At 47.2% G+C, this 24,994-nt stretch overlaps 1 protein-coding gene across 5 annotated transcripts in view; it reads left to right on the top strand.

The window, feature by feature from the left end:
* The first annotated feature begins 13,684 nt into the window (after window positions 1–13,684).
* Window positions 13,685–24,994, top strand: part of RAB3IL1 (RAB3A interacting protein like 1) — a 79,781-nt gene continuing 68,471 nt past the window's right edge. For 2 of the 5 annotated variants that reach the window (XM_075325225.1, XM_075325221.1), the window contains exons 1-3: window positions 13,687–14,073; window positions 14,719–14,932; window positions 24,579–24,674. In XM_075325225.1, the coding sequence (XP_075181340.1) occupies window positions 14,060–14,073; window positions 14,719–14,932; window positions 24,579–24,674 (324 nt within the window). In that variant the 5' untranslated portion in view covers window positions 13,687–14,059. Of the gene's footprint in view, window positions 14,074–14,174; window positions 14,211–14,718; window positions 14,933–24,578; window positions 24,675–24,994 lie in introns of those variants that run through there. The other 3 variants (XM_075325224.1, XM_075325223.1, XM_075325222.1) reach the window with 3 other exon arrangements.

The raw sequence follows: 24,994 nt of genomic DNA, 5'->3' as shown, positions 1-24,994 counted from the left end.
TGGGGGGTATACAAATCTGCTGTTGGGGCTGGGGGGCATACAGATCTAGTGAGGGGGGGGTGGCTGGAGGCATATAGCTCTGGTGAGGAGAGGGCTGCTGGGGCATACAGATCTGGTGAGGGGGCTGGGGATACATATCTGGTGGGAGGGGGCTGGAGGCATACAGAGCTGGGGGGTGCTGGGTGGCATATAGATCTGGTGGGGGGGCATACAAATTTGGTGAGGGGGCCATACAGATGTGGTGAGGGGGGTGGCTGGAGGCATATAGCTCTGGTGAGGAGGGGGTTGGGGCATACAGCTCTGGGTAGGTGGGGGGTCACATACATCATTCCTTGGTGTTGCAGCTCCTCTTCCTCCAGTCTCTTCATCTGTGGACAGAGCTCAGCATGTTGCTCGGTAGCTCCGCCCGCAGATGAACTTCCGTACACAAGCAGCCCAGCTGAGAGCAGTGAGTGAACGCTGAGCTGCAGGTGCCGATTTAAAGCGCCGGCAGCCAGGAAAATGCTGCTGCCGCCCACCCATAACAGCGGCAGAACACAGAGCCAGAGCAGTGAAGCAGCGCTCGGCTCTGCTCATGTGCATTAGGAGGGAGAGAAAGTCAGACGGGGAGAGAGCGGGTGGGCGGAGCCACGGGACAAAAGCCTCACGATCGTGACATCGGGACACCCGCTGAAATCCGGTACAGTCCCGCTGTATCCGGGACGGTTGGGAGGTATGATGTTACCATGAAGGCCTGCTGCACAAAGTCTCCTCTTAATAGTTGTTCTAGAGATGAGAAGGTGTGCCCAAACTTTTGGTCTGTACTGTGTATGTATATATATATATATATATATATATATATATATATATATATATATATATTCTCCAATTTGTAATTTCTGGTGTGGTGTAAGTCACTAATATCATTGCACAGCTTAAACATGTTTGACAACATCAGAACAAGCTTTGCTCCACAATCCCCACAGCCCCTCCTCATAACTACTTAGCCCTCTTCCTCCAAAACCAATTTCTCCACCATGACAGAAGATCATCTTTTCTCTCTACTCTCAAGATCACATTTCACCACCTATCCACTTGACCCTCTCCCATCACACCTCATCCCCAATCTCATCAAAGTATTCATCCCAACCGTAACCCATCTCTTCAACCGATCACTAACAGCTGGTGTATTTCCTCAGACTGGCAGGTCCTGAATTTACTGGGCAGAAGGTCCTTCATCTTCTCAGCTCCTGCAACGTCCGTTCTGGTCTGGTAATTTTCCTGTTCTGCTCAGCACGGTTCACATATTCACATAGATTAATGCAGAGCGGCCCGGGCTCCCCTCATTGCCCTGATGGCGTCTTTGCCCCCTGGGGCCTGGTGAGCAGCAAAATGAAAGGGGAGGGGCCCAGGCTCAACAGAAATGCATAAAAGAGAGCTTGCCCTAGGCAACAAAAGTAAATGTGGCATACACAGGTTCAAGTGGCATGACCAGGTGTTGATATACGCTGTAAGAAATGAGAAACACATATGAGGCCTATATAATGCATAATATGCTATATGTATTTGTAGGATGATTATGGGATAAAGGTATACCTTAATAGGCTGTGTAGAAATCCTGGTGCTGGTTGTACATCCACTGGGTGCCTTATGATGTGTCGCGTGCTGTGCCCTTATATAATTGTGCCGCCCCTGTGGCAGCAGCCAACGCTGCTCAGATCCGGGCCTTCTGGGGGGGTGGCTCGAGGTCTACGGACCCGGGGGTCTTGCGGACACGCCGAATAAATGGGGGGGACGTAGATGTACGGACTAGGCCATATTAAGTTTGTGACGCCACCCACGGTGTGTGGTGAGTTGGGACACCACTGCTGCTGTTATGGGCACCCGGGGGAGATGTAGTGGCAGCAAGATGTTAACCCCTCCGTGGGTATGGATGGTTGCCCCAGGACCCAGTGTCTGGTGCAGGGTATAGCGACGGCGAGGGGTCTTGATTACTCACAGTCAATAAATCACACAAGTCTCTGGTAAAACAAGGTGCTGGTGGCCGGCGCTGTGGCCGGTTGCACCCGGGCTGGTGGTCTCTATCCTTTTTCTCTGCACTGACTTTGTGTATGGTGAACTGCCTGGTCTGGAACTCAGGAGTCCTGGCCTCAATCGGTTAATTAACCAGGCCACTGGTTTCCGGTCCTGGCTTCAGGATCCGAGTACCCCCCTTTGTGCTCGGGTTTCCGGGTCGGTTCCCCGTGTCGGTACCGGCGGGCTACAACCCTGTTCCGGTTTACCTCGGTTCTGCCGAGCCGTCTTCTTGTCTCCTGCTGACAGAGACCACCGTCTGCCACCTAGCCAGAGGCACCAGGGCTCCTACCCTGATACCGTTCAACTTGAACCTCCTCTGCTGGAGCTACACCTAGCTCCAGCCCACACTCCTCTGAACTTGAACTCTAGATTAGACTGCTTGTTTTCCCGCCCTGGGCTGTCTAGACCCCTGGGTGGGCGTGTCCAACTGCCTGGTCACGCCCACTGGTATGTCTGTCTTTCCCAAGGGGGGGGTGACTAGGGTTTCAGGTCGGCTGTGTTTTTCCTGAGTGAGGGAAGGTGTTATGCAGGGGCCTATCTGTGACTACCTGGTTTTGCCAGGGCGTCACATTCCATTATTCAAAGAGAAATATTCCCAAAGTGCAAAATGTATTAAATACCAAAAGGTGCTGTACCCAGCAATAAACATACATGAAGGTGACCTCTTAGATCTTGTACATATAGGATAAGCTTTCCACCTGCTCCTAGATACCAGGGGCAGACTGGAGAGTCCTAAGCAAGATCTATGACATAAATAAATCACACAGGTTCCGGTTTGATACCAACAATAATAATAAACATGGACTCCAAAATTAGCCAATACTCAGCAGTATTCAGATGAACAATAGAAGTCCTTCACAGGCATTCCACTTCCGTGGATAAATGGAACTGCTGTTGGCAGTGATATAGTAGTCCTCAGTATGTTGAATACACCGTTGTATATTGATGGTGGGCCTGGTGATTTTGCCTCGATGCGTTTCCCCATAAACAATGGTTCTTCAGGAGGCTAAGAATACAAATATGGTCCATCAGAGATCCCTCCATGATAAAAATACAGTACATATAATACAAAACCACATTAAATACATACAATTGCAAATACTTGCCCTAAACGAAAGATAAGTATTAGATGATCCAAGTCAGAGATGCAAGTCCATGGTAAACCGATCCTAGATGATCCTGCATTAGGCACAGTCAATGCTGTAAATATTCCACCTTCAGCAGTCAGGGAGGCACCATGGAAGTGCATGTCCGAGTGGGGTTTAAATACCATCACCCAGTTCCAGACCCTGGCCTAACCAAATTTATCCCAGAAAATCCTGGAATCACCTATAGACGAGGACGGACTATAGGCGACAGCCTAGTCCATAGTATGTATCAGGGTCCGCGTCCAGAGGGCACGTGGCTCGATAGACGTTGTGGTAAGTGCAGCATTTGTAACTCTATTGACCAATGTAAATCATTTTCTAGTTCAGCGAATGGCAGAAGATTCTTTCTGAGGGATTTCGGGAACTGTGGGACCCCTGGGGTTATTTATAGAGCCACATGTTCATGCCCTCTAGATTATGTGGGGAAGACATTTCTGGAAATCAGAAAACGAATAGGGGAGCATCTATCTGATATTCGCAATGGGAGAGATACTCCGATTGCGAGACACATGAATACTGTGCATGGCAGTGACTTGAGGCGTATTCACTTTGCGATGATGGAACTGGTTAAACCAAATGTGAGAGGAGGACATTTTGATAGGGTACTCCTGCAAAAGGAGGCAGCTTGTATTTTTAGGATGGGGTCAATGACCCCAAAGGGATTAAATGAACAATTGTCATTTATGTGCTTTCTCCCCTCATAGCTGTTTGATTGTCCATATTTGATTTGGTTATCCTATTATCCATACTTGAGTGAGCTAAAAAAATTCCTTATATGGAGATTATCTGCATTGTCAGATTATATCTACTTATTTTAATATATTGCCTTAATGCTATGATAACATGTATGGTATAATTTAATTATATATGTATTTGCTAAGCCATCTGGGCTGTTAAGATATACATCATGCTTCTGTTATGCTCGTTGGTATATTAAAAATGTTCATATCCACCTGTGTATTTACCTCCCCCTGTCTCCTTATACTTACATTCTGTTTGAAACGCAAGTATAGAGATTACACCGTTCTATAAATGAGCAGTGACGCGTCTGTCACCCGCTGGACGCCCTCCTCGGTCATGTGACCTGAGAGGTGGGCGTGGGGCAAGGCTGCTGGCTCGGCGCTGACTGGGTCGTGTCATGTGACCAGCAGTATGGGACGTCATTATTGGCTGTGCGCATGCGTGGGATTGGGCATTGAACGGCTCATTGTTTGGTTGCTGTGACGCCCCGTAGTAGCCCCGCGCATGCACGCGGTACCTACACATATCGCGCATGCGCATGGCACGTATATACACCGTTACTAATGACGCTACGGGTACTGTGATGGCCCATAAGCGATGTGCGCATGCGCAGTGTATATCACCATAGCGCAACATACCACTGCTTAATTGCTCATTGATTTCTGAATCGAGGCAGGTGGAACTGGGTGATGGTATTTAAACCCCACTCGGACATGCACTTCCATGGTGCCTCACTGACTGCTGAAGGTGGAATCTTTATAGCATTGACTGTGCCTAATGCAGGATCATCTAGGATCTAATTACAATGGACTTGCATCTCTGACTTGGATAATCTAATACTTATCTTTCGTTTAGGGCAAGTGTTTGCAATTGTATTTATTTAATGTGGTTTTGTATTATATGTACTGTATTTTTATCATGGAGGGATCTCTGATGGACCATATTTGTATTCTTAGCCTCCTGAAGAACCATTGTTTATGGGGAAAAGCGTCGAGGCAAAATCACCAGGCCCACCATCAATATACAACGGTGTATTCAACATACTGAGGACTACTATATCACTGCCAACAGCAGTTCCATTTATCTACGGAAGTGGAATGCCTGTAAAGGACTTCTATTGTTCATCTGAATACTGCTGAGTATTGGCTAATTTTGGAGTCCATGTTTATTATTATTATTGGTATCAAACCGGAACCTGTGTGATATTTATATGTCATAGATCTTGCTTAGGACTCTCCAGTCTGCCCCTGGTATCCAGGAGCAGGTGGAAAGCTTATCCTATATGTACAAGATCTAAGAGGTCACCTTCATGTATGTTTATTGCGGGGTACAGCACCTTTTGGTATTTAATAAAGTTTGCACTTTGGGAATATTTCTCTTTGAATAATTGGATATAAATATTCCCTTGATTATACGTCATATTTTTATATATTCAGGGCGTCACATTCCCCCTTGGTTTAATACAGACCGTCTGCGGGCTGTCCGACCACCAACATTTATTGAACAGGAACTGGAAAAAATGAAAACAGGTTACAAGTATACTAACATATTTACATTCAAGCATATTTGGTTTCTTTCCTTACGGGAGGCATTTTTCTTAAACGTTGCACATATAAAACCGGGACGGGACGAACCGAGTCCTTCTCACCTCTCCCACCCAAAACAACCTGCCCCTGGTGCCACCTCTAAGCACTGGTGCGCACCCCTTGCCCATGTCCAGGACAGGTCTGGGTGTTGCCCAAATGGGCCGAGTAAAAAGTTCCTTACCCGGCAGTCCTTTTTTAAGGGACCCACGTCCAGTTTCGGGGGTGACAGGGCCTCGGCCGACTCTACCGCAGGCCCATCCTCCAATCAGCCTCTCCAGAGACTGTGGCTGGGTGAGAAGGTTGTTCAGTTGTAACATTTAAACTCTGCTGCCGGAACAGCCTCCTCTTGCAAATGTCCCTCGGACCACTACGGGGCAGCACGGGTCCCCAATGCTACCATCATTCACGGGTAGCACTGTCCATAAAGACCCTGTCTCCACTGTCTGCAGTGCGGGTACAGCTGCTCCTTCTGACCGGGCTCCATCCTCCACCTGGGGCTCCGACCCCAGATGGCCTCTTCACTTGTAACTTGCAGGGGTGAAGATCCTCAACAAGAATGGAGCGCTGTATCATCTAACACAGTAACTTCCCTGCCACCCCCCACCTGCCGTGTAGATGGCCTCCAGGGAACACGAGGACGTTCAACAGGGGTGACAGGCATTTTAACAGCAACTTCATACTTTAAAACTTGTGGCGGGCTCCGGTCCCTTCAAGGCCGGGCATTCCCGGGGCACATACTGGCAAAGTACCCAGGCAGCTCGCAGTGCCGGCAGATTGGCACTGTCACACCCCCGACGGCAGACGGGACCTCATCCTCGGAGGTGGACTCCGCCTCAGCCTCATACGCCTCCAGCGCATGGTACGTACGGGTCGACAGAGCCATCCGGTATCCATTCCCACCACATCGTGGGATATACGCAGCTACTGAAGCATCGACAGTGGGGCTGCTATCATCCGTCTCCTCCGATTCTGAGCTGGCAGCTAAAGGGTCTTCTAAGCCGGGCGCCATTCCCGTTGCGGCTGGGCGGACTGCCAGAGCCTACATCCTTCCTGTGGCAGGCAGGTCACCGCCAGCTGCTACACGAGGAGTCACTACCGGAGCCCAGGGGTATACCGTTCCTGCGACCGGAGCGGGAGCTGCAGCTTCCTCACCAACTGCTTCATTCACGGGTGCCGGCGCTTCAGCAGTCGGTGCGGCTCCAGCATCAGGTTTAGGAGCAGACATCTTCCCGCTTCTCCCCCTTGTTCTTTTGCCAGCACTTCTTCATGCGGCTTGTTAGTTTCATTTTACGACCTCGGGGTTCACCTTCCGGCCGTGTTCTCAGGGGGCGGGGCTTCGGCTTTTGCGCCCTTTTCTCGGGGAAGAAGACGCTGGGCTGCAGATTTCGCGCCTGAAAATGGCGGCCAAAATGGCGACTTCTGGAAATTTCTCAACAGATCACCGCTGACTGTCCAATACAAGGCGCACTTCCACAAGGTAAGTGGATGGGTAAGTATCCTGTTTGTGACGCCAAGTTTCGGGGTGTGCCGCCCCCGTGCCAGCAGCTGCTCGGATCCAGGCCTTCTGGGATGGTGGCTCGAGGATCTTCGGACCTGGGGGTCTTCGCTGACACGCCGAATAAATGAGGGGGCGTAGATGTACGGGCTAAGCCGTATTAAGTTCGTGATGCCACCCATGGTGTGTGGTGAGTTGGGACACGACCACTGCTGTTATGGGGCACCCGGGGGAGATGTAGTGGCAGCAAGATGTTAACCCCTCTGTGGGTAGGGATGGTTGCCTTGGAACCGAGTGTCTGGTGCAGGGTATAGCGACGGCAAGGGGGCTTGATTACTCACAGTCAATAAATCACACGAGTCTCTGGTAAACCAAGGTGCTGGTGGCCGGCGCCGCGGCCGGTTGCATTCAGATCCCCCACCGCTCTGCACTGACTTTGTGTATGGTGAACTGCCTGGTCTGGAACTCAGGAGTCCGCTCCCGGCTGGATGTGGCCTAAGGAGCCATGCCCGCAGACACTGGCCTGTGGGATCTATGGGCCCTGGCGGTGACCTCTTATCCCTATCGGTGGGCTGTTGTCTTCTATGAGGGACTTTGGGTGGGACAGGACCGCTAGTCCTGGCCTCAATTGGTTAATTAACCAGGCCGCTGGTTTCCGGTCCTGGCTTCAGGGTCCGAGTATCCCCCTTTGTGCTCGGGTTTCCGGGTCGGTTCTCCGTGTCGGTACCGGCGGGCTACAACCCTGTCCCAGTCCACCTCGGTTCTGCCAAGCCATCTTCCCATCTCCTGCTGACAGAGACCACCGTCTGCCACCTAGCCAAAGGCAGCAGGGCTCCTACCCTGGCACCGTTCAACTTGAACTTTCTCTGCTGGAGCTACCCCTAGCTCCAGCCCACACTCCTCTCAACTTGAACTTCTAAGCTTATCTGCCTGTTTTTCCCGCCATGGGCTGTCTAGACCCCTGGGTGGGCGTGTCCAACCACCTGGTCACGCCCACTGGTGTGTCTATCTTTCCCTAAGGGGGGGGTGACTAGGGTTTCAGGTCGGCTGTGTGTTTTCTAAATGAGGGAAGGGTGTTGTGTAGGGGCCTATCTGTGACTACCTGGTTTTGCCAGGGCGTCACACATCCACTGAGTGCCTTATGATATGTGGCATAATGTGATCTTACATACCTCCCAACCGTCCCGGATTCTGCGGGACTTGCACGATTTATCAGGGCTGTCCCGCACTCCCGCGGCTCACAGCTGATGTCCCGGCTCCTCCCCTCAGTGAAGTGAATAAATTAAATTAAATTATTATCAGCTCTGGATTTTCGGGGCGGCCGGGACTCGAACTCGTGGAACTGTGCGTTCATTGTTTTAAAGGCAGCAGCTCTAACCACTGAGCTACTGCCTGTAATGAAAGCAATAGGAAGATTTTGTTATCTTGACCTCTATACTGCAGGTGAGACACCAGAAGCAGATTATTCAGCTGCAAAGATGGATGGAGGGATGAATGGAGGGATAGAGGGATGGATGGATGGATGATAGAGGGATGAATGGAGGGATGAATGGAGGGATAGAGGGATGAAAGGAGGGATAGAGGGAGGGATGGGTGGATGATAGAGGGATGAATGGAGGGATAGAGGGATGAAAGGAGGGAGGGATGGATGATAGAGGGATGAATGGAGGGATGAATGGAGGGATAGAAGGAGGGATGAATGGAGGGATAGAGGGATGAAAGGAGGGATAGAGTGAGGGATGGATGATAGAGGGTTGAATGGAGGGAGGGATAGAGGGAGGGATGGATGCATGGATGATAGAGGGATGAATGGAGGGATAGAGGGAGGGATGGATGATAGAGGGATGAATGGAGGGATAGAGGGATGGATGGATGATAGAGGGATGAATGGAGGGATGAATGGAGGGATAGAGGGATGAAAGAAGGGATAGAGGGATGGATGGATGATAGAGGGATGAATGGAGGGATGAATGGAGGGATAGAGGGAGGGATGGATGCATGGATGATAGAGGGATGAATGGAGGGATAGAGGGATGGATGGATGGATGGATGATAGAGGGATGAATGGAGGGATAGAGGGAGGGATGGATGGATGATAGGGGGATGAATGGAGGGATAGAGGGAGGGATGGATGATAGAGGGATGAATGGAGGGATAGAGGGAGGGATGAATGGAGGGATAGAGGCAGGGATGGATGGATGATAGAGGGATGAATGGAGGGATAGAGGGAGGGATGGATGGAGGGATAGAGGCAGGGATGGATGGATGATAGAGGGATGAATGGAGGGATGAATGGAGGGATAGAGGGAGGGATAGAGGGAGGGATGGATGGATGATAGAGGGATGAAAGGAGGGATAGAGGGAGGGATGGATGGATGATAGAGGGATGAATGGAGGGATAGAGGGAGGGATGGATGGATGATAGAGGGATGAATGGAGGGATAGAGGGAGGGATGGATGGATGATAGAGGGATGAATGGAGGGATAGAAGGAGGGATGAATGGAGGGATAGAGGGATGAAAGGAGGGATAGAGGGATGGATGGATGATAGAGGGATGAATGGAGGGATGAATGGAGGGATAGAGGGATGGATGGATGATAGAGGGATGAATGGAGGGATAGAGGGATGGATGGATGGATGATAGAAGGATGAATGGAGCGATAGAGGGAGGGATGGATGGATGATAGAGGGATGAATGGAAGGATAGAGGGAGGGATGAATGGAGGGATAGAGGCAGGGATGGATGGATGATAGAGGGATGAATGGAGGGATAGAGGGAGGGATGAATGGAGGGATAGAGGCAGGGATGGATGGATGATAGAGGGATGAATGGAGGGATGAATGGAGGGATAGAGGGAGGGATAGAGGGAGGGATGGATGGATGATAGAGGGATGAAAGGAGGGATAGAGGGAGGGATGGATGGATGATAGAGGGATGAATGGAGGGATAGAGGGAGGGATGGATGGATGATAGAGGGATGAATGGAGGGATAGAGGGAGGGATGGATGGATGATAGAGGGATGAATGGAGGGATAGAAGGAGGGATGAATGGAGGGATAGAGGGATGAAAGGAGGGATAGAGGGATGGATGGATGATAGAGGGATGAATGGAGGGATGAATGGAGGGATAGAGGGAGGGATGGATGCATGGATGATAGAGGGATGAATGGAGGGATAGAGGGATGGATGGATGGATGGATGATAGAGGGATGAATGGAGGGATAGAGGGAGGGATAGAGGGATGGATGATAGAGGGATGAATGGAGGGATAGAGGGAGGGATGAATGGAGGGATAGAGGGAGGGATGGATGGATGATAGAGGGATGAATGGAGGGATGAATGGAGGGATAGAGGGAGGGATAGAGGGAGGGATGGATGGATGATAGAGGGATGAAAGGAGGGATAGAGGGATGGATGGATGATAGAGGGATGAATGGAGGGAGGGATGGATGGATGATAGAGGGATGAATGGAGGGATAGAGGGAGGGATGGATGGATGATAGAGGGATGAATGGAGGGATAGAAGGAGGGATGAATGGAGGGATAGAGGGATGAAAGGAGGGATAGAGGGATGGATGGATGATAGAGGGATGAATGGAGGGATGAATGGAGGGATAGAGGGAGGGATGGATGCATGGATGATAGAGGGATGAATGGAGGGATAGAGGGATGGATGGATGGATGATAGAGGGATGAATGGAGGGATAGAGGGAGGGATGGATGGATGATAGAGGGATGAATGGAGGGATAGAGGGAGGGATGAATGGAGGGATAGAGGGAGGGATAGAGGGAGGGATGGATGGATGATAGAGGGATGAATGGAGGGATAGAGGGAGGGATGAATGGAGGGATAGAGGGAGGGATGGATGGATGATAGAGGGATGAATGGAGGGATGAATGGTGGGATAGAGGGAGGGATGGGTGGATGAATGGAGGGATAGAGGGAGGGATAGAGGGATGAATGGAGGGATGAATGGAGGGATGAATGGAGGGATAGAGGGAGGGATAGAGGGAGGGATGGATGGATGATAGTGGGATGGATGGATGATAGAGGGATGGATGATAGAGGGATATATAGATACACGACAGATAATAGATAGATAGAGATAGAATCATAGATAGATAGAATCATAGATAGATAGAATCATAGATAGATAGATAGAGAGATAGAATCATAGATAGATAGATAGATAGAGGGATAGAGATAGATAGATAGATAAATACTGTATCTCTATGTTGGTGAAAGAGTCAGATTCATTTGTTCCCATAAAACTACTATAAAGAAATGAGGAAAAAAATACAAATACAATTTTTTTTTTTTATTTTTTTTTTATCTTTCCCACCTTGGATTCAAACCAGCAACGTTCAAAACTTGTGTCCAGCAACCTCCTGGCTTTCCTAGCTGCTCTAGCTGTTGAGCCACTAGGATTGATGATGTCAGAGGGAGGATTTCACATAAATGAACCTACAATGCAGCCTCTTACACAGCAGATTACACAGGACACAGCTACATTGTACAGAGCAGCATCTCTATGTCCTGTATTCTAGAGGGAGAGGAAAAGAGGATTTTTTTTTTCTAATAAAGTTACTAAAAATAATAAAAAAAATAGAATAATGTAATTTTATTGCACTTTTTTATAAAATAATAAACATCACAAATCAGCAAATAACATGGACATATTTGGTGTCCCTGTAATCGTAATGACCTGAACAACACAGCGATCAGATTATTTATGGGGATCGGTAAATGGTGGGAAAAAAAGGCGCAATTTATTATTTTTCTTTATTAAAACCCATAAAAAATGTAATAAAAATGGATCACTGAGGCCGTGTTCACACATAGCGTAAATGCTGCATTTTTTCTGCAGGTGTCCGCGCCACGAGTGCAATAACAATGTTCTCTGATTATTGCGTGTTTGCGGTATTTTTTATACATTGTCCCCCTTATTTGATACATGTTTGTTGCTGATGTGAATCCTGAAGCTTATAAAGAAAGAAACACCAAATCCGCACCGTTCAGCGGCGTCTTTCCACGCACCAGGAGCGGAGATTTCAGGACGTCTCATCCACTTTGCTTGGACAATTAGTCCATGTTCACATGTAGTGTAAATGCTGCATATTTTTCTGCTGTTTTTTTTGCACATTTATTCTGCTGTGTATAATTGTCCAAGTAAAGTGTATGTGGCTCCATGAAAAGACGCTCCTGAATTCTGCGGTTTTCGGGGGGGGGGGGGGGGTTCTCTGGAGGTTTCTATGTGGAGCTTAAAAAATGCAGGAAAAAGCTTCTCTGTACATAAAAACACTTAAAAACGCAGATTCACATCTGAACCAAAAGCGCATTAAATAATGGAGAAAAGGCAGAAAAAATGCAGCAAAAATGGAAAAAACAGAGAAGATTGTTATTGTGTAGTTTGGTGCAGACAGAAACAAAAAGAAACAGAATTTATGCAACGTGTGAACACAGATTGATAAGCACAAATAAGCAACATGTCATATAGTGACACAGAAATATAAAAAAAATTCTGACTGCTATGAATATGAATGAACAGTCCACGGCATCTGCTGAATGACCCTAAGGGTATGTGCGCACGTTGCTTTTTACCTGCTTTTTTGCTGCTTTTTCTTCTGCGCTGTTTAATGCCAAAATGGATGTGTTCTTCTATTCAAGCAAAGTCTATGGGAATTTGGGTTTCTTGTTCACACTATGTTGTTCAAAATGCTGCCTTTTTGAGGCAGAACTTTGGTCAAAAACTCAGCTTTTCAAAGAAGCAACATGTCAATTGTTTTTGCCATTTGGGTTTTGCACTGCAAAGCTGAGTTTTTGACCAAAGTTCTGCCACAAAAAGGCAGCATTTTGAACAACATAGTGTGAACAAGAAACCCAAATTCCCATAGACTTTGCTTGAATAGAAGAACACATCCATTTTGGCATTAAACAGTGCAGAAGAAAAAGCAGCAAAAAAGCAGGTAAAAAGCAGGTAAAAAGCAACGTGCGCACATACCCTTACTGCCAAATGGGTGTGGCTAGGGGTGTGGCTAGGGGCGTGGTCAAAATTTGCCGCGGCGCGCGCCGCATACTTTATTCCTCTTTCCTTTCTTGAGAAGTTGGGAGGTATGGATCTTATATAATCATGATATATAAAAAGTATGGAGAATGCAATGTTTATGTGTATTTTTCTTCCTCAGTGATGATTCCTCTCTGTGCAGTGTCCCTGGAAAATATTACAGTGTTGGAATCTGCTTGGATACTTTTATGGGTTTTTTTTTATTAACATGTATCGACTTCCATGAGCTCAAGTACAGTACGTCCTATTCAGTATGGAATGCACTTGGGTCAGGCACACAGCACACGATTACTGAAAGGCAGTGCTTGTTCCTCACAGTATGTGAAAGTCTCTTCCTCTCATAAAAGGAACTGAAGATTTACATCCACTTCAGTACAGAACATCTCACATGATGAGCACGTGATCAGCCAGGGAGGATAGGGTGTACACTGCTGCAATGGGCAACAGATGGAGGTCATGTGACCCAATCCATGTGTACATACAAGCATATACCGTATAGGGCTCAGCACCGTGAGATGTTGTTGTGTCTGGACCTACGCTACTGCATATGTTTGCATTTGTATGCATTCTTGCACATATAGGAAATGATTTTCTGTTGTTTTTGGAGCTTTTCCTAAAGTGCTCTTCATATTTCCTGACACTTTTCTGTGTAACCTCCTCTTCCTCCCGGCTTCTCCTCGTCCTCACTCTCCCTGCAGCTGGAAGTGTTTCCTCTCTGCCGCAGAGAAGGGGGGAGGGAGGAAGTCACAGGCTGGAGACACACATACTTGTGTGGGATGCACTGAAACTCTATGGTGCAACATCAACCCCAACATCTGTATCTCCTCCGCCTCCCATTCTCTCTGCACTGTCTTTTGGCCTTCTGTTCTCTATCCCTCGCCTTCCACCTCCTTATTTTCGGACTCATTGTCCCCTCTGAATGTCCCCTGCCTGAGACAGCCTGGAAGAGAGCGTGTCAGCCGGTGGGATGTGGAGATCGGGGTAAGATGAATGTATTGTGTGTCCGCTTGGCGTAATATAGGTCTTGCGGCGTAGAATGATTGAATATGGATTGCGCTGTTGGCGTAATGCAGACTGCCGGCCACCGAATGACACAAGCGGAGTGTCACAATGTGCATGTAAGTTTAATAACACATTTACAGCCCTGTGACGTGTGTAATATAATGATCATTACATGACGGATGACTTGGCGCATTCCATTTGGATTACCTACTTGTGACTACCTAGGGGAGGTACTACAAGAATCAGCAATCTTAATTGCAAAAATACTGCCCTTCTGCATTATGTTTATACAGTGATTCCTTCTATTTAATCACCAAAATAGCTGTCATAATATTATGTATAGTATATATTGTCATTGTGTTGTTTTGTATGAGATGTAGTTACATCTGTAGTAGTTGGAGAAATACAGAAAAGTGATCTGTGTATTGTGTGCAGTTTTGTGGGACAGTGCTGGGTCATTGATTGAGGATATAGATTTCTCGTCGCTCGTAGAGAAAGCGTTTTCTATGTGAATGGCAGGAAATTTCATTCAGAGGCTGCTTCCTGGAGGGAATACCGCTCTCTTCCCTTCTATAGGGTCTGACGCTATTCTCTTGAGACTGACATTGTGTATTTTTACTATAGGCAGACTTCTGTTGTAGATGGGGGTACCCAGCTCCACTGCCCCCCCTCATCTGAGGACTGGACGACGTCTGCAAGACCGGAAACTCCTCGAGCCATTGCTGAGCTACCAAAAGATGCCCCTACATATGACCTGTCTCGCTTACGCAGCTCCTCTGTGGAAATCAGGGAAAAGGGCTCGGAAATTCTAAGAGATGAGCTTTTGAAAGCCCAGAAGGTAAAAGTTTTCAATGGGTTTGTATAATTGGAGAAGTTAAGGCTGAGTTCACACGTCCTGTAATCATCCATTAGGACGGATCCTGTAGAGATCCGCTGGCAAAATGATGTCTGCCAGATCCATGTTTTTAACATGAGAAACTATAGAGAACAGATCCATTAACGTATTACTATTTATCTTCCATTTGTAAGGGATCCTGTAAAAAAAAAAACCAGATCCGTTACAAACGCAAGAATAACGGTTGACTAAATAGCAATCCAATAAGGAATCTGTTCTCCATAGACTCCAATGCTTAAAAAACGGATCAGTTATTTAACAATGGACAAAAAGTTGTGTACCGCCCCCGTGCCAGCAGCCGGGCTGCTTGAATCCGGATTTGCGGTGGCTCGAGGGGTCTCTGGACCCGGGGGTCGTGCGACCATTCGAATAAGGGGAGTGTATTTACAGGGAATGGTGTAAAAAGTTTGTGATGTCACCCGTGGTGTGTGGTAAGGTGAGTACCACCGCTGCGGTTGGGAGTACCCGGTGACGATGGTGTGGGCAGCCAGGTGTTTAACCCCTCCACGGGTGAAGGTGATGGGGGTGTGCCATTGGGACGGTAAGGACCACTTGTGTACTCACTCAGTCCAATAACGCTGACACCGACAACTGTGGTAAACCAAAGTTCTGGACACCGCTGCCGCTTAGAGGGAGCACGCCTGGATCCCGTGCCCGTTGGTATTGCCTATTAGTCTGTGACCTTTGCCTTGGCACCTTGTCATCTAGTTGGCCCCTTTAGTGTGAAACTAATCGGGTCCTGCTCCCCAGTGTGGCTAACTGGGTGAGCTTGCTCTCAAGGTTCACGTTTGGGATTTTCTGGACCATATGTGTGTAAAGTCCTATCCCCCTCGTTGCGCTAGTACCCCGATTTTGGAGCAGGTGGAGAACGGATCTTGAAGATTCCGTCCTCGTCGGGTAAATTGTCAGGACGCCTGAAGCTACTTCCTGACCTAGGGTCCATGTACCCTGTCGTGCCCTGGCCCCTGCCCGGTGATGGCACAAGGCCGCCGGCTGTCCTCCTCGACAGTCCGTGCCCCTTGTCACGATCCCCTGCGACCGGGGTCCAGCTCTTACCAGGCCCAGAACAACGTCTGACACCTGTAGTTCCAAGGAGCCCAGCTCCTGACCTCCTCTTACTTTCACCTCCAACACTACATTGGCCTACTCCTGACACTCCTGACCTCCCCTTAACCAGCCCCCAAGTGGGTGACCCTATTCCACTCAGGCCGTCCACTGGTGTGTCTGGTGGATGTGGTGCAGAGTGTTCCTAGGATTTTGATTAGCTTGTTCTTGGCAACACCAATGATTAGGGACCCTTAACCAAGGAGGAGGTGGATATTGCACAGAAGGGCAGATTGCACAATACCCTGTGACGACCTGATAGGCCAGGGCGTCACAGTTTCATTTTAACGGATGATTATAGAAGATGTGAACTCAGCTTAAGAGTACGTTCACACATGGCTTAGACGCTGCAGATTTTCTGTTTGGATTTGTGGACACAAGATCCGGAACGTATGAGATCAGCATTAAAATAAATGAGATGTGACCAATCTCATTCATACGCTGAAGCAAAAAATTCCCTTTTGGTGAGGATTATAAACTCACAGTTTATAAATTACCATAATGCTGCAGATTTAGGCTGGGGTCAGACGAGCATATGAAGAATCATCTTTTCTTCCAGAAAACTTGATTTTCAACCATATCGCCATCTGTGTCAGTATTTTATATCCATGCGACATCCGTATTTATACATCAACAGTTTCCTAGGTTAACAAGTCAATGTATTTGTAAAAATCGGATGCTAAACGGATGATCCATATGGGATCCAGCTTTTTTTGCGCACAGATTTGAATGGGTGAGTCTCATCCTAGACATGGAAGAGAATAATGCATGCTGCCATTTTTTTCTCACTAAGGCGGGCTTTGCACACTACGACATCGCAGGTGCGATATCGGTGGGGTCAAATCGAAAGTGACGCACATCCGGCGTCGCAGTCAATATCGTAGTGTGTAAATCCTTTTTGATACGATTAACGAGCGCAAAAGCGTTGTTATCGTATCATCGGTGTAGGGTCCGGCATTTCCATTATTTGGCAGCAGCAACATTTACGATGTTGTTCCTCGTTCGTGCGGCAGCACACATCGCTGTGTGAGAAGCCGCAGGAGCAAGGAACATCTCCTACCTGCGTCACCGCGTCTCACGCCGGCTATGCGGAAGGAAAGAGGGGGGCGGGATGTTACGTCCCGCTCATCTCCGCCCCTCCGCTTCTATTGGCAGCCTGCCATGTGATGTCGCTGTGACGCCGCACGACCCGCCCCCTTAGGAAGGAGGCGGGTCGCTGGCCAGAGCGACGTCGCAGGGCAGGTAAGTCCATGTGAAGCTGCCGTAGCGATAATGTTCGCTACGGCAGCTATCACAAAAGATCGCAAAAGAAGTGAAAGGACCTAGCGTCACCTTATTACAGGTGCTCTGGAGGAAAAAAAAGTCACAGAAGAAGGATATCTTACCATCCCTTTTACCCCACCGGCTCACACTAATATCCACCAACTCACTTTTGTTTTCTCCTCCCTTCACTTCCGTTAAATATAAGCGTTATTTGTCGCTTCACACAAAATGTGTAGTTATTTACTTTAATTTATGATTCTCCAGTGATGTATGTTTTATGTTTTTTTTGTCATGTTTGTTGATTCATTCAGTCAGTCTGTCCGACCAGATTAAGGCCGAGATCAGGCCGAAATATTTCTTAGGCGGACTCTCTGCAATTGTACAAAAAAATTCCTTTTTTTCTGCAAATAAAAGATTAGAATAAATACCCAGGGCAGGTGAGTGCATGTGAAGCTGCCGTAGCGATAATGTTCGCTACGGCAGCTATCACAAGATATCGCACCTGCGACAGGGGCGGGGACAATCGCTGCAGCGTCGGTAACATATTGTTACCGATGTCGCAGCGTGCAAAGCCCGCCTTAGGCTGGGGCCACATGGGATTACTGTGATCCCCTAGCATGACACTCGGCTCCCTGCGACTGAGGTCCGACTGTGCGAGCGAAAAACAGCTGCAGAGGGGCGGGTCAGCGCTGCGGAGGGGAAGGATTTCTCTCCCTCTCTCCTCCGTTGCCAGCTACTGCCATTCTTGCCCTGCACTCGTGGTACACCGGTGTACTGCAAGTGCAGTGCAATCTTTCTCTCGCCCAATTGACTTGAATGGGTGCGAGAGAAAGAGTCTTGCATTACAGTCGTAGCATGCGGCGATTGTTTTCTCGGTCCAATTAGGGCTGAGAAAATAATTGCTCATGTGCGCTGACACATAGGCTAATATTGGTCCGAGTGGAATGCGATGTTTTATCGCACTCCACTTGCACCGTTTTTCTCACAGTGTGGCTTAGGCCTAACACCTGGTCTGTGTGATAAAAGGGTCATCTGAACAGCCCTATTATATCACATTGGTCAGTGCACTGCCTATTCTTACTCAGACTCGCAACACACATCCGTTTTTTTTGTACGTGTGCGGTACATATTTGCACGTACCGGAGACACGTACACACGGAGACCCATGTTATTCAATGGTAGATGGCACACACACACGTAAAATCACACGGAACGTGTGTCCGTGAGGTAAGTACGTGTGTGCGTTTTTTTACACGGACAACATGTCCGTTTTTGGCCTTCAGCACGCAGGCACGGACCCGCTAAAGTCTATGGGTCCATGCCTGAACGGAGCGCACATGGAGTATGTCCGTGTGCATTTTTACACTAGCAATCTTATTTTTATTTTTTTTTTAAATTAAATTCAGTATACTTACCTTTTTTTCTGCTGTTCTCAGTCATACTTACATTGGCGCTCGTTTTTTTTTCTTCCCCCGGCTCATACCGCTCCCCGATCACCAGCGCGGCGAGGAACAGCTGTGCAGAGAATACGCGGCAACAATTACTTTTTGAATATGCCGGCCGCTCATTAATCAATCTCGTATTCCCTGCTTTCCCCACCCACAGACGCCTGTGATTGGTTGCAGTCAGACACGCCCCCCACGCTGAGTGACAGGTGTCTCACTGCACCTAATCACAGCAGCCGGTGGGCGTGTCTATACTGTGCAGTAAAATAAATAAATAATTAAAAAAAACGGCGTGCGGTCCCCCCCAATTTTAATACCAGCCAGATTAAGCCATACGGCTGAAGGCTGGTATTCTCAGGATGGGGAGCCCCACGTTATGGGGAGCCCCCCAGCCTAACAATATCAGTCAGCAGCCGCCAGAATTGCCACATACATTATATGCAACAGTTCTGGGACTGTACCCGGCTCTTCCCGATTTGCCCTGGTGCATTGGCATTCGGGGTAATAAGGAGTTTTTGGCAGTCCATTGCTGCCAATAAGTCCTAGATTAATCATGTCAGGCGTCTCCCCGAGATACCTTCCATGATTAATCTGTAAATTACAGTAAATAAACACACACACACCCGAACAATCCTTTATTAGAAAAAAAACCACTAACAAATTGCCTTGTTCACCAATTTTATAAGCCCGAAAAAGCCCTCCATGTCCGGCGTAATCCAGGATGGTCCAGCGTCTCTTCCAGCTCTGCTGCATGAAGGTGACCGGAGCTGCAGAAGACACAACCGCTCCTGTCAGCTCCTTGCAGCTAATGAAGGGAATAGCGCGATCAGCTGTATTCAGCATTGTCCGCAAGTAACCTCAGTGACAGCTCAGCTGATCGCGCTATTCCCTTTATTAGCAGCGTGGAGCTGACAGGAGCGGCGGTGTCTTCTGCAGCTCCGGTCACCTTCATGCAGCAGAGCTGGAAGCGACGCTGGACCATCCTGGATTACGCCGGACATGGAGGGCTTTTTCGGGCTTATAAAATTTGGGAACAAGGCAATTTTGTTTTTTTTCTAATAAAGGGTTGTTCGGGTGTGTGTGTGTGTGTTTATTTACTGTAATTTACAGATTAATCATGGAAGGAATCTCGTGGAGACGCCTGACATGATTAATCTAGGACTTATTGGCAGCTATGGGCTGCCAAAAACTCCTTATTACCCCGAATGCCAATGCACCAGGGCAAATCGGGAAGAGCCGGGTACAGTCCCAGAACTGTCGCATATAATGTATGCGGTAATTCTGGGCGGCTGCTGACTGATATTGTTAGGCTGGGGGGCTCCCCGTAACGTGGGGCTCCCCATCCTGAGAATACCAGCCTTCAGCCGTATGGCTTTATCTGGCTAGTAATAAAATTGGGGGGGACCGCACACCGTTTTTTTAAATTTATTTATTTATTTTACTGCACAGTATAGACACGCCCACCGGCTGCTGTGATTGCGTGCAGTGAGACACCTGTCACTCAGCGTGAGGGGCGTGTCTGACTGCAACCAATCACAGGCGTCTGTGGGTGGGGAAAGCAGGGAATACGAGATTGATTAATGAGCAGCCGGCATATTCAAAAAGTAATTGTTGCCGCGTATTCTCTGCACAGCTGTTCCTCGCCGTGCTGGTAATCGGGGAGCGGTAAGTATGAGAGAGGGACGCTCACTTCTGTCACTCTGGGGATTAGCGGTCACTGGTGAATCCTTCACAGGTGACCGCTAATCAGTACGCGGCACACAGACAGAGCCGCGGCATGACAATGAAGTCGGGTGAAGTTCACCCGAGTTCATGCTCATCGCGCAACTCTGTCTGCTGTCAGCCGACATGTATCAACGACATTGTGCAACACACAAACGGACATTCTACACGGACATTCCACGTACACATACACGGGCATTTTACACACAAACACGGACATTTTACACGTACACACGGCTCGCATACGCCATCACATGGATGCCATACGTACCGGAGAAACGCCCCAAAAAAACGGAACACGGACCTGAAAAACGGACCGTGTCACACGCACGTTTTTTATGCGGAAGTGTGTTTTAGGCCTCAGGCAGTACAAGTCTGTATCATATGCTTGTCTGAATGAGCCCTTATACTGCCAATTCCAATACATTTGCATATAACACGAGAATTTTTTGTGGATTTGCTGCTGATCCATAGAAAAATATGCAGCGAAATATGCAAAATTTGTAAGTGTGAATGTACCCCAACTGTATAATATTACTATGTTCATGAGATTGGAGTCCATATTTCCTGCACAGGGCGTGGACTTATAATGGGGCTGTGTATGTGCAGATAACTCCGCAACTTCTTTATCCAGCCTTGAAACATTTCGACGTTTTTGAGAAATTACAATCATATGTTAGCACACTAAACAGAATAGTTCTTAAAGGAGTGTACAAGATTAGAAAAAAACATGGCTGCATTCTATCAGAAACAGCACCGACCCTGTCCATAGGTTGTGTATGATACCTGCAGTGATGTCATCTGGGTTGAGCTGCAATACCACACACAACCTGTAAAGAAGTGTAGCACTGTTTTCCAATCCAGTAAATTGCCATTAAAGTGTAAATCATATAGCAGAATGTACATAGATAGGCCCCCATATCTAGTACGGGATATGAGCCTTGCTGTATGGTTCCTATCAGAATTAATAGATGGGTCTTATGTACAGTATACATATCTATACACAAAATGTGAGCTCAGTACAGTATTGTGCAGCTGTAAGCATATATACTGTGTATACCTGAGCAGAAGGAGGAGAACTGGTGATAGGGTAGTGATGGCTTTTCACCCGGGGTCCAGTCATGCAGTAAACTACCGGTTTTAATGTACTAACAAAATTAGGGATAGTCATCAGAATAAACACTCCCTTACTGTGCTCGCTCACCCATATTTTGTTTATTAGCGTGCAGAGTGTTTTATTAATACCCATCATTAGGGGGTCAGATATCTGTTTCTTTGATATGGATCTATGAGTCCGCTATTTCCCTTGTTTTTAGTCTAATAAAACCCCTTTAAGGCTATGTGCCCACGCTGCGGAAAATGAACGGATTTTGCCGCGGATTTCTCGCGGAAAAGCCGCGGATTTCCTGAAAATCTGCAGCAGCGGCACTTCCCAGCCATTTCTATGGCTTTTTGGAAATGCTGTGCCCATGCTGCGGATTTTTCCGCGGCGGATTTACCGCGGATTTTGATCCGGAAAAATCTGCAACATGTCAATTATTGTTGCGGATTTTGATCCGGATTTTGGCTTCAGAATTGGGGAAAAAAAAAAAAAAAATATCCGCACCAAAATCCGCGGCAATTCCGCGGCAAATCCGCACCTTTGAAAAGGTGCGGATTTTGCGGGAAAGCCGCGGATTTTCATGCAGAAAAATCCGCAGCAACATTCTACCATGGACACATAGCCTAAGTCTAGGACCACTAAGGATTTGTTCATTCTTACACTCTTTTTGCTATGTTTTTTTTTACTTATTAAATTGCACGTTTAAAAAAAGGATCAAAAGCACATGAAAAAGCATCAAAAACGTGTACTGTACTCTGCGTTTTTCCTGCCAACCTTGTGCATTTTTCATGCTGCTAAAAAGCACCGAGTGAACATATCCTAAGGAGAATGATCTGGTAATATCTGAATACTGATTGTGCTGGGTTTACGCCTCCGTAGATATTACCATGCGTGCTTGGCTGAGGTGGGGTTCAGGAATGAAAACTGCTAACTGAATTATTTCGCCGGACAGTTATCTTTATGTGTATTTTTAGAGATGGGGTGGATATAACTACATGGAAGAAACACGTGTATTTTCAGTGCCGCTAGGTCAAGCAGCATGAAGCCTCGTCATTTCTATCAGCTTTTTCTATAATGTCTGCAGTTCAGCAGAGTATGGGATATGTAGATCATATGTAGATTAAATCTCATTTAGTGTTTTTGCATATGGGTGCTCTTCATGTTTATCACAGGTAGCACTCGTACCTAAATACCGAATCGGGAAATTCAAATGTCCATGATTTTCCATGGACCAGGTGGCCCGTGAAATATTGCAAAGACATGTCCGATTGTGATCCAAGGGTCGGATCAAAGTTGTCAATGCCAGTCTATGGGTCCATGAAAATATTGGATACTGTCAGTTATGTCAGTTTGGATATTGGTGGGCGTCTTGGCAGGTCTCTAGTGGTCAGGGGTGTTAATCCTTCTCATACCACTGCACCCGAGCAAGCCCCTCACATATCTGGGCATAATCCAGCTCTCTCCGTCAGGTCACCTGTTGCCCCTCACTGGCCATGAAGGGTGGGGTGTCACCTCTGGATAGCGGAGCTAGTGTAGGTACTCGCTCTGGCAACTTTTACGCTCTAAAAGACTTTCTTCAGGTTTGGGCACTGCTGGGAGGCAGAACACTGTGGCTCCTAGTGATGATGCTGTTCAGGGGTCCCAGGATGCTAGATCCCCTAGTCTCAGCTGTTGCCAGAAGGTATGAGACGTTATGGCTCCTGGCTCAGCAATGTGGTGGGAGGTTTCTTCCCCTTCCTTTGCCTTTTGGGACTGAGGCTGGAGGCTAGGCTTTATCTCAACGGTGTAAGTTGATCCATGAGAGGGATATTTAAACCCGCCATATCCAAAGGGGTATCAGTTATTTTCAGTTGTGATTGGGTGGTAAGGTTAATAGTTCTGGTGTGTTTCTTCTGGTTTGCTCTCTTGCTCTGTTTTTTTTGGTCTTGGCTTTGTCCTTAGCCTTTTCTTATACTTTGGATTTGCACTGCTTTTCTTGTTTGTAGTGTTGTTTGATCTGACTGTGGCCTATGTGCCTAGCCTGCTATTGTCACCAGGGAAGGGCTCTGCAATAGTCCTCCCTTTCAGAACGGGAAGGTGGGTGAAAAGTACCCCGGCCCTTAAGGGTGTGCAATAGCATGATGGCTTGTGCAATCCATGTGTGTCTGGCATACTGTGTTTGCTGGCCAGCAGTCCGGTCATCCCATCACTACCCTAGCATTACAGATACCATCTGAGTGTGGTCCGATTTTCATGGAGTACTAGATAGGAAAAGAATAGAGATTTCTTTTTTCATGTATGAGAAAAACTGATGACACAGATGAAACTATGACCAAAAAAACCCCAAATGGTCCGTATATGACTAAGATTGATGTCTGAGGCCTAAATTACTGTATGGCAAAACGGCATGCCTTATTATTTTTCCATGTGAAACTCATTGGTCTCACGTGTGAATACTCTGAGACTAGAGGCATGCCTATTTGCGGCATAATGCATGCGGTTTTGCTGCTCTTTAGTTGGCTGCACACCGCACTACAGCCATGTGTGAATTTTGTCAAATGTTCAAATTATAACAGGATACGATCTGACTTTAGCAGAGATAAAAATCAGAAGGACCCGGTGTCCTCTATTCTTGTTTTAATGACTCAAGTCCATTTTGCACTTCGCTATTTGCTAACATTATGTGGTGTTTGTGGTTAACAAATTCCAATGCAGAATCTTATTAACTAGGACAATGGAGACAGCGAAGGAATAAGGGAATCTTGATGCAGGAGGGAGACTTCTTACAAAGTTTGCTTTTTATTTATTTATTTTTTTCCAGAAAAAGATTTTTCTGTAGAAGAAACACAAATTTCAAAAAGGTAAAATAAAAATAACCGGTATATATATAAAAAAAAAGAAAAAGGAAAAGTTAAATGAGGGCAGCATAGCTATCTACCTAGTGGTTTTTATGACTTTTGTGTTCTCATTTCAGGAGCTAAAGCTGAGAGATGAGGAATGTGAGAGATTGTCCAAAGTTCGGGAGCAGCTGGAACAGGAGCTGGAGGAGCTGACAGCTAGTCTGTTTGAGGTATGGATGGGTATTTCACTAATCTATCGCACAGGTTCATACCTCCACCAAGTAATTCATGGCTTCAAAATTAAAATTTCCAACGTCTGACTTTATATATTTTATAAGAGCGATGGCAGCTATCTCTAAGACCAAATGCCCATTTCAGTATATGAAGTTTTCTGTACCCATAGTAGCTGGAATATCTATGACACTATTTTACATGTTGTATAGAAACTGGAAAGACAAACGTGCAATAGGGTCTTACCTGAGTAACCAAAATCAAATTAGCTGGTAAAAAGAGGCTCAACTGCTGTGGTTCTGAGAGTCACGAGCACTGT

This window comes from Anomaloglossus baeobatrachus, chromosome 10 (assembly GCF_048569485.1).
Source record: "Anomaloglossus baeobatrachus isolate aAnoBae1 chromosome 10, aAnoBae1.hap1, whole genome shotgun sequence".
Taxonomy (NCBI): Eukaryota; Metazoa; Chordata; class Amphibia; order Anura; family Aromobatidae; genus Anomaloglossus; species Anomaloglossus baeobatrachus.
This window is presented reverse-complemented; position numbering and strand designations above follow the sequence as displayed.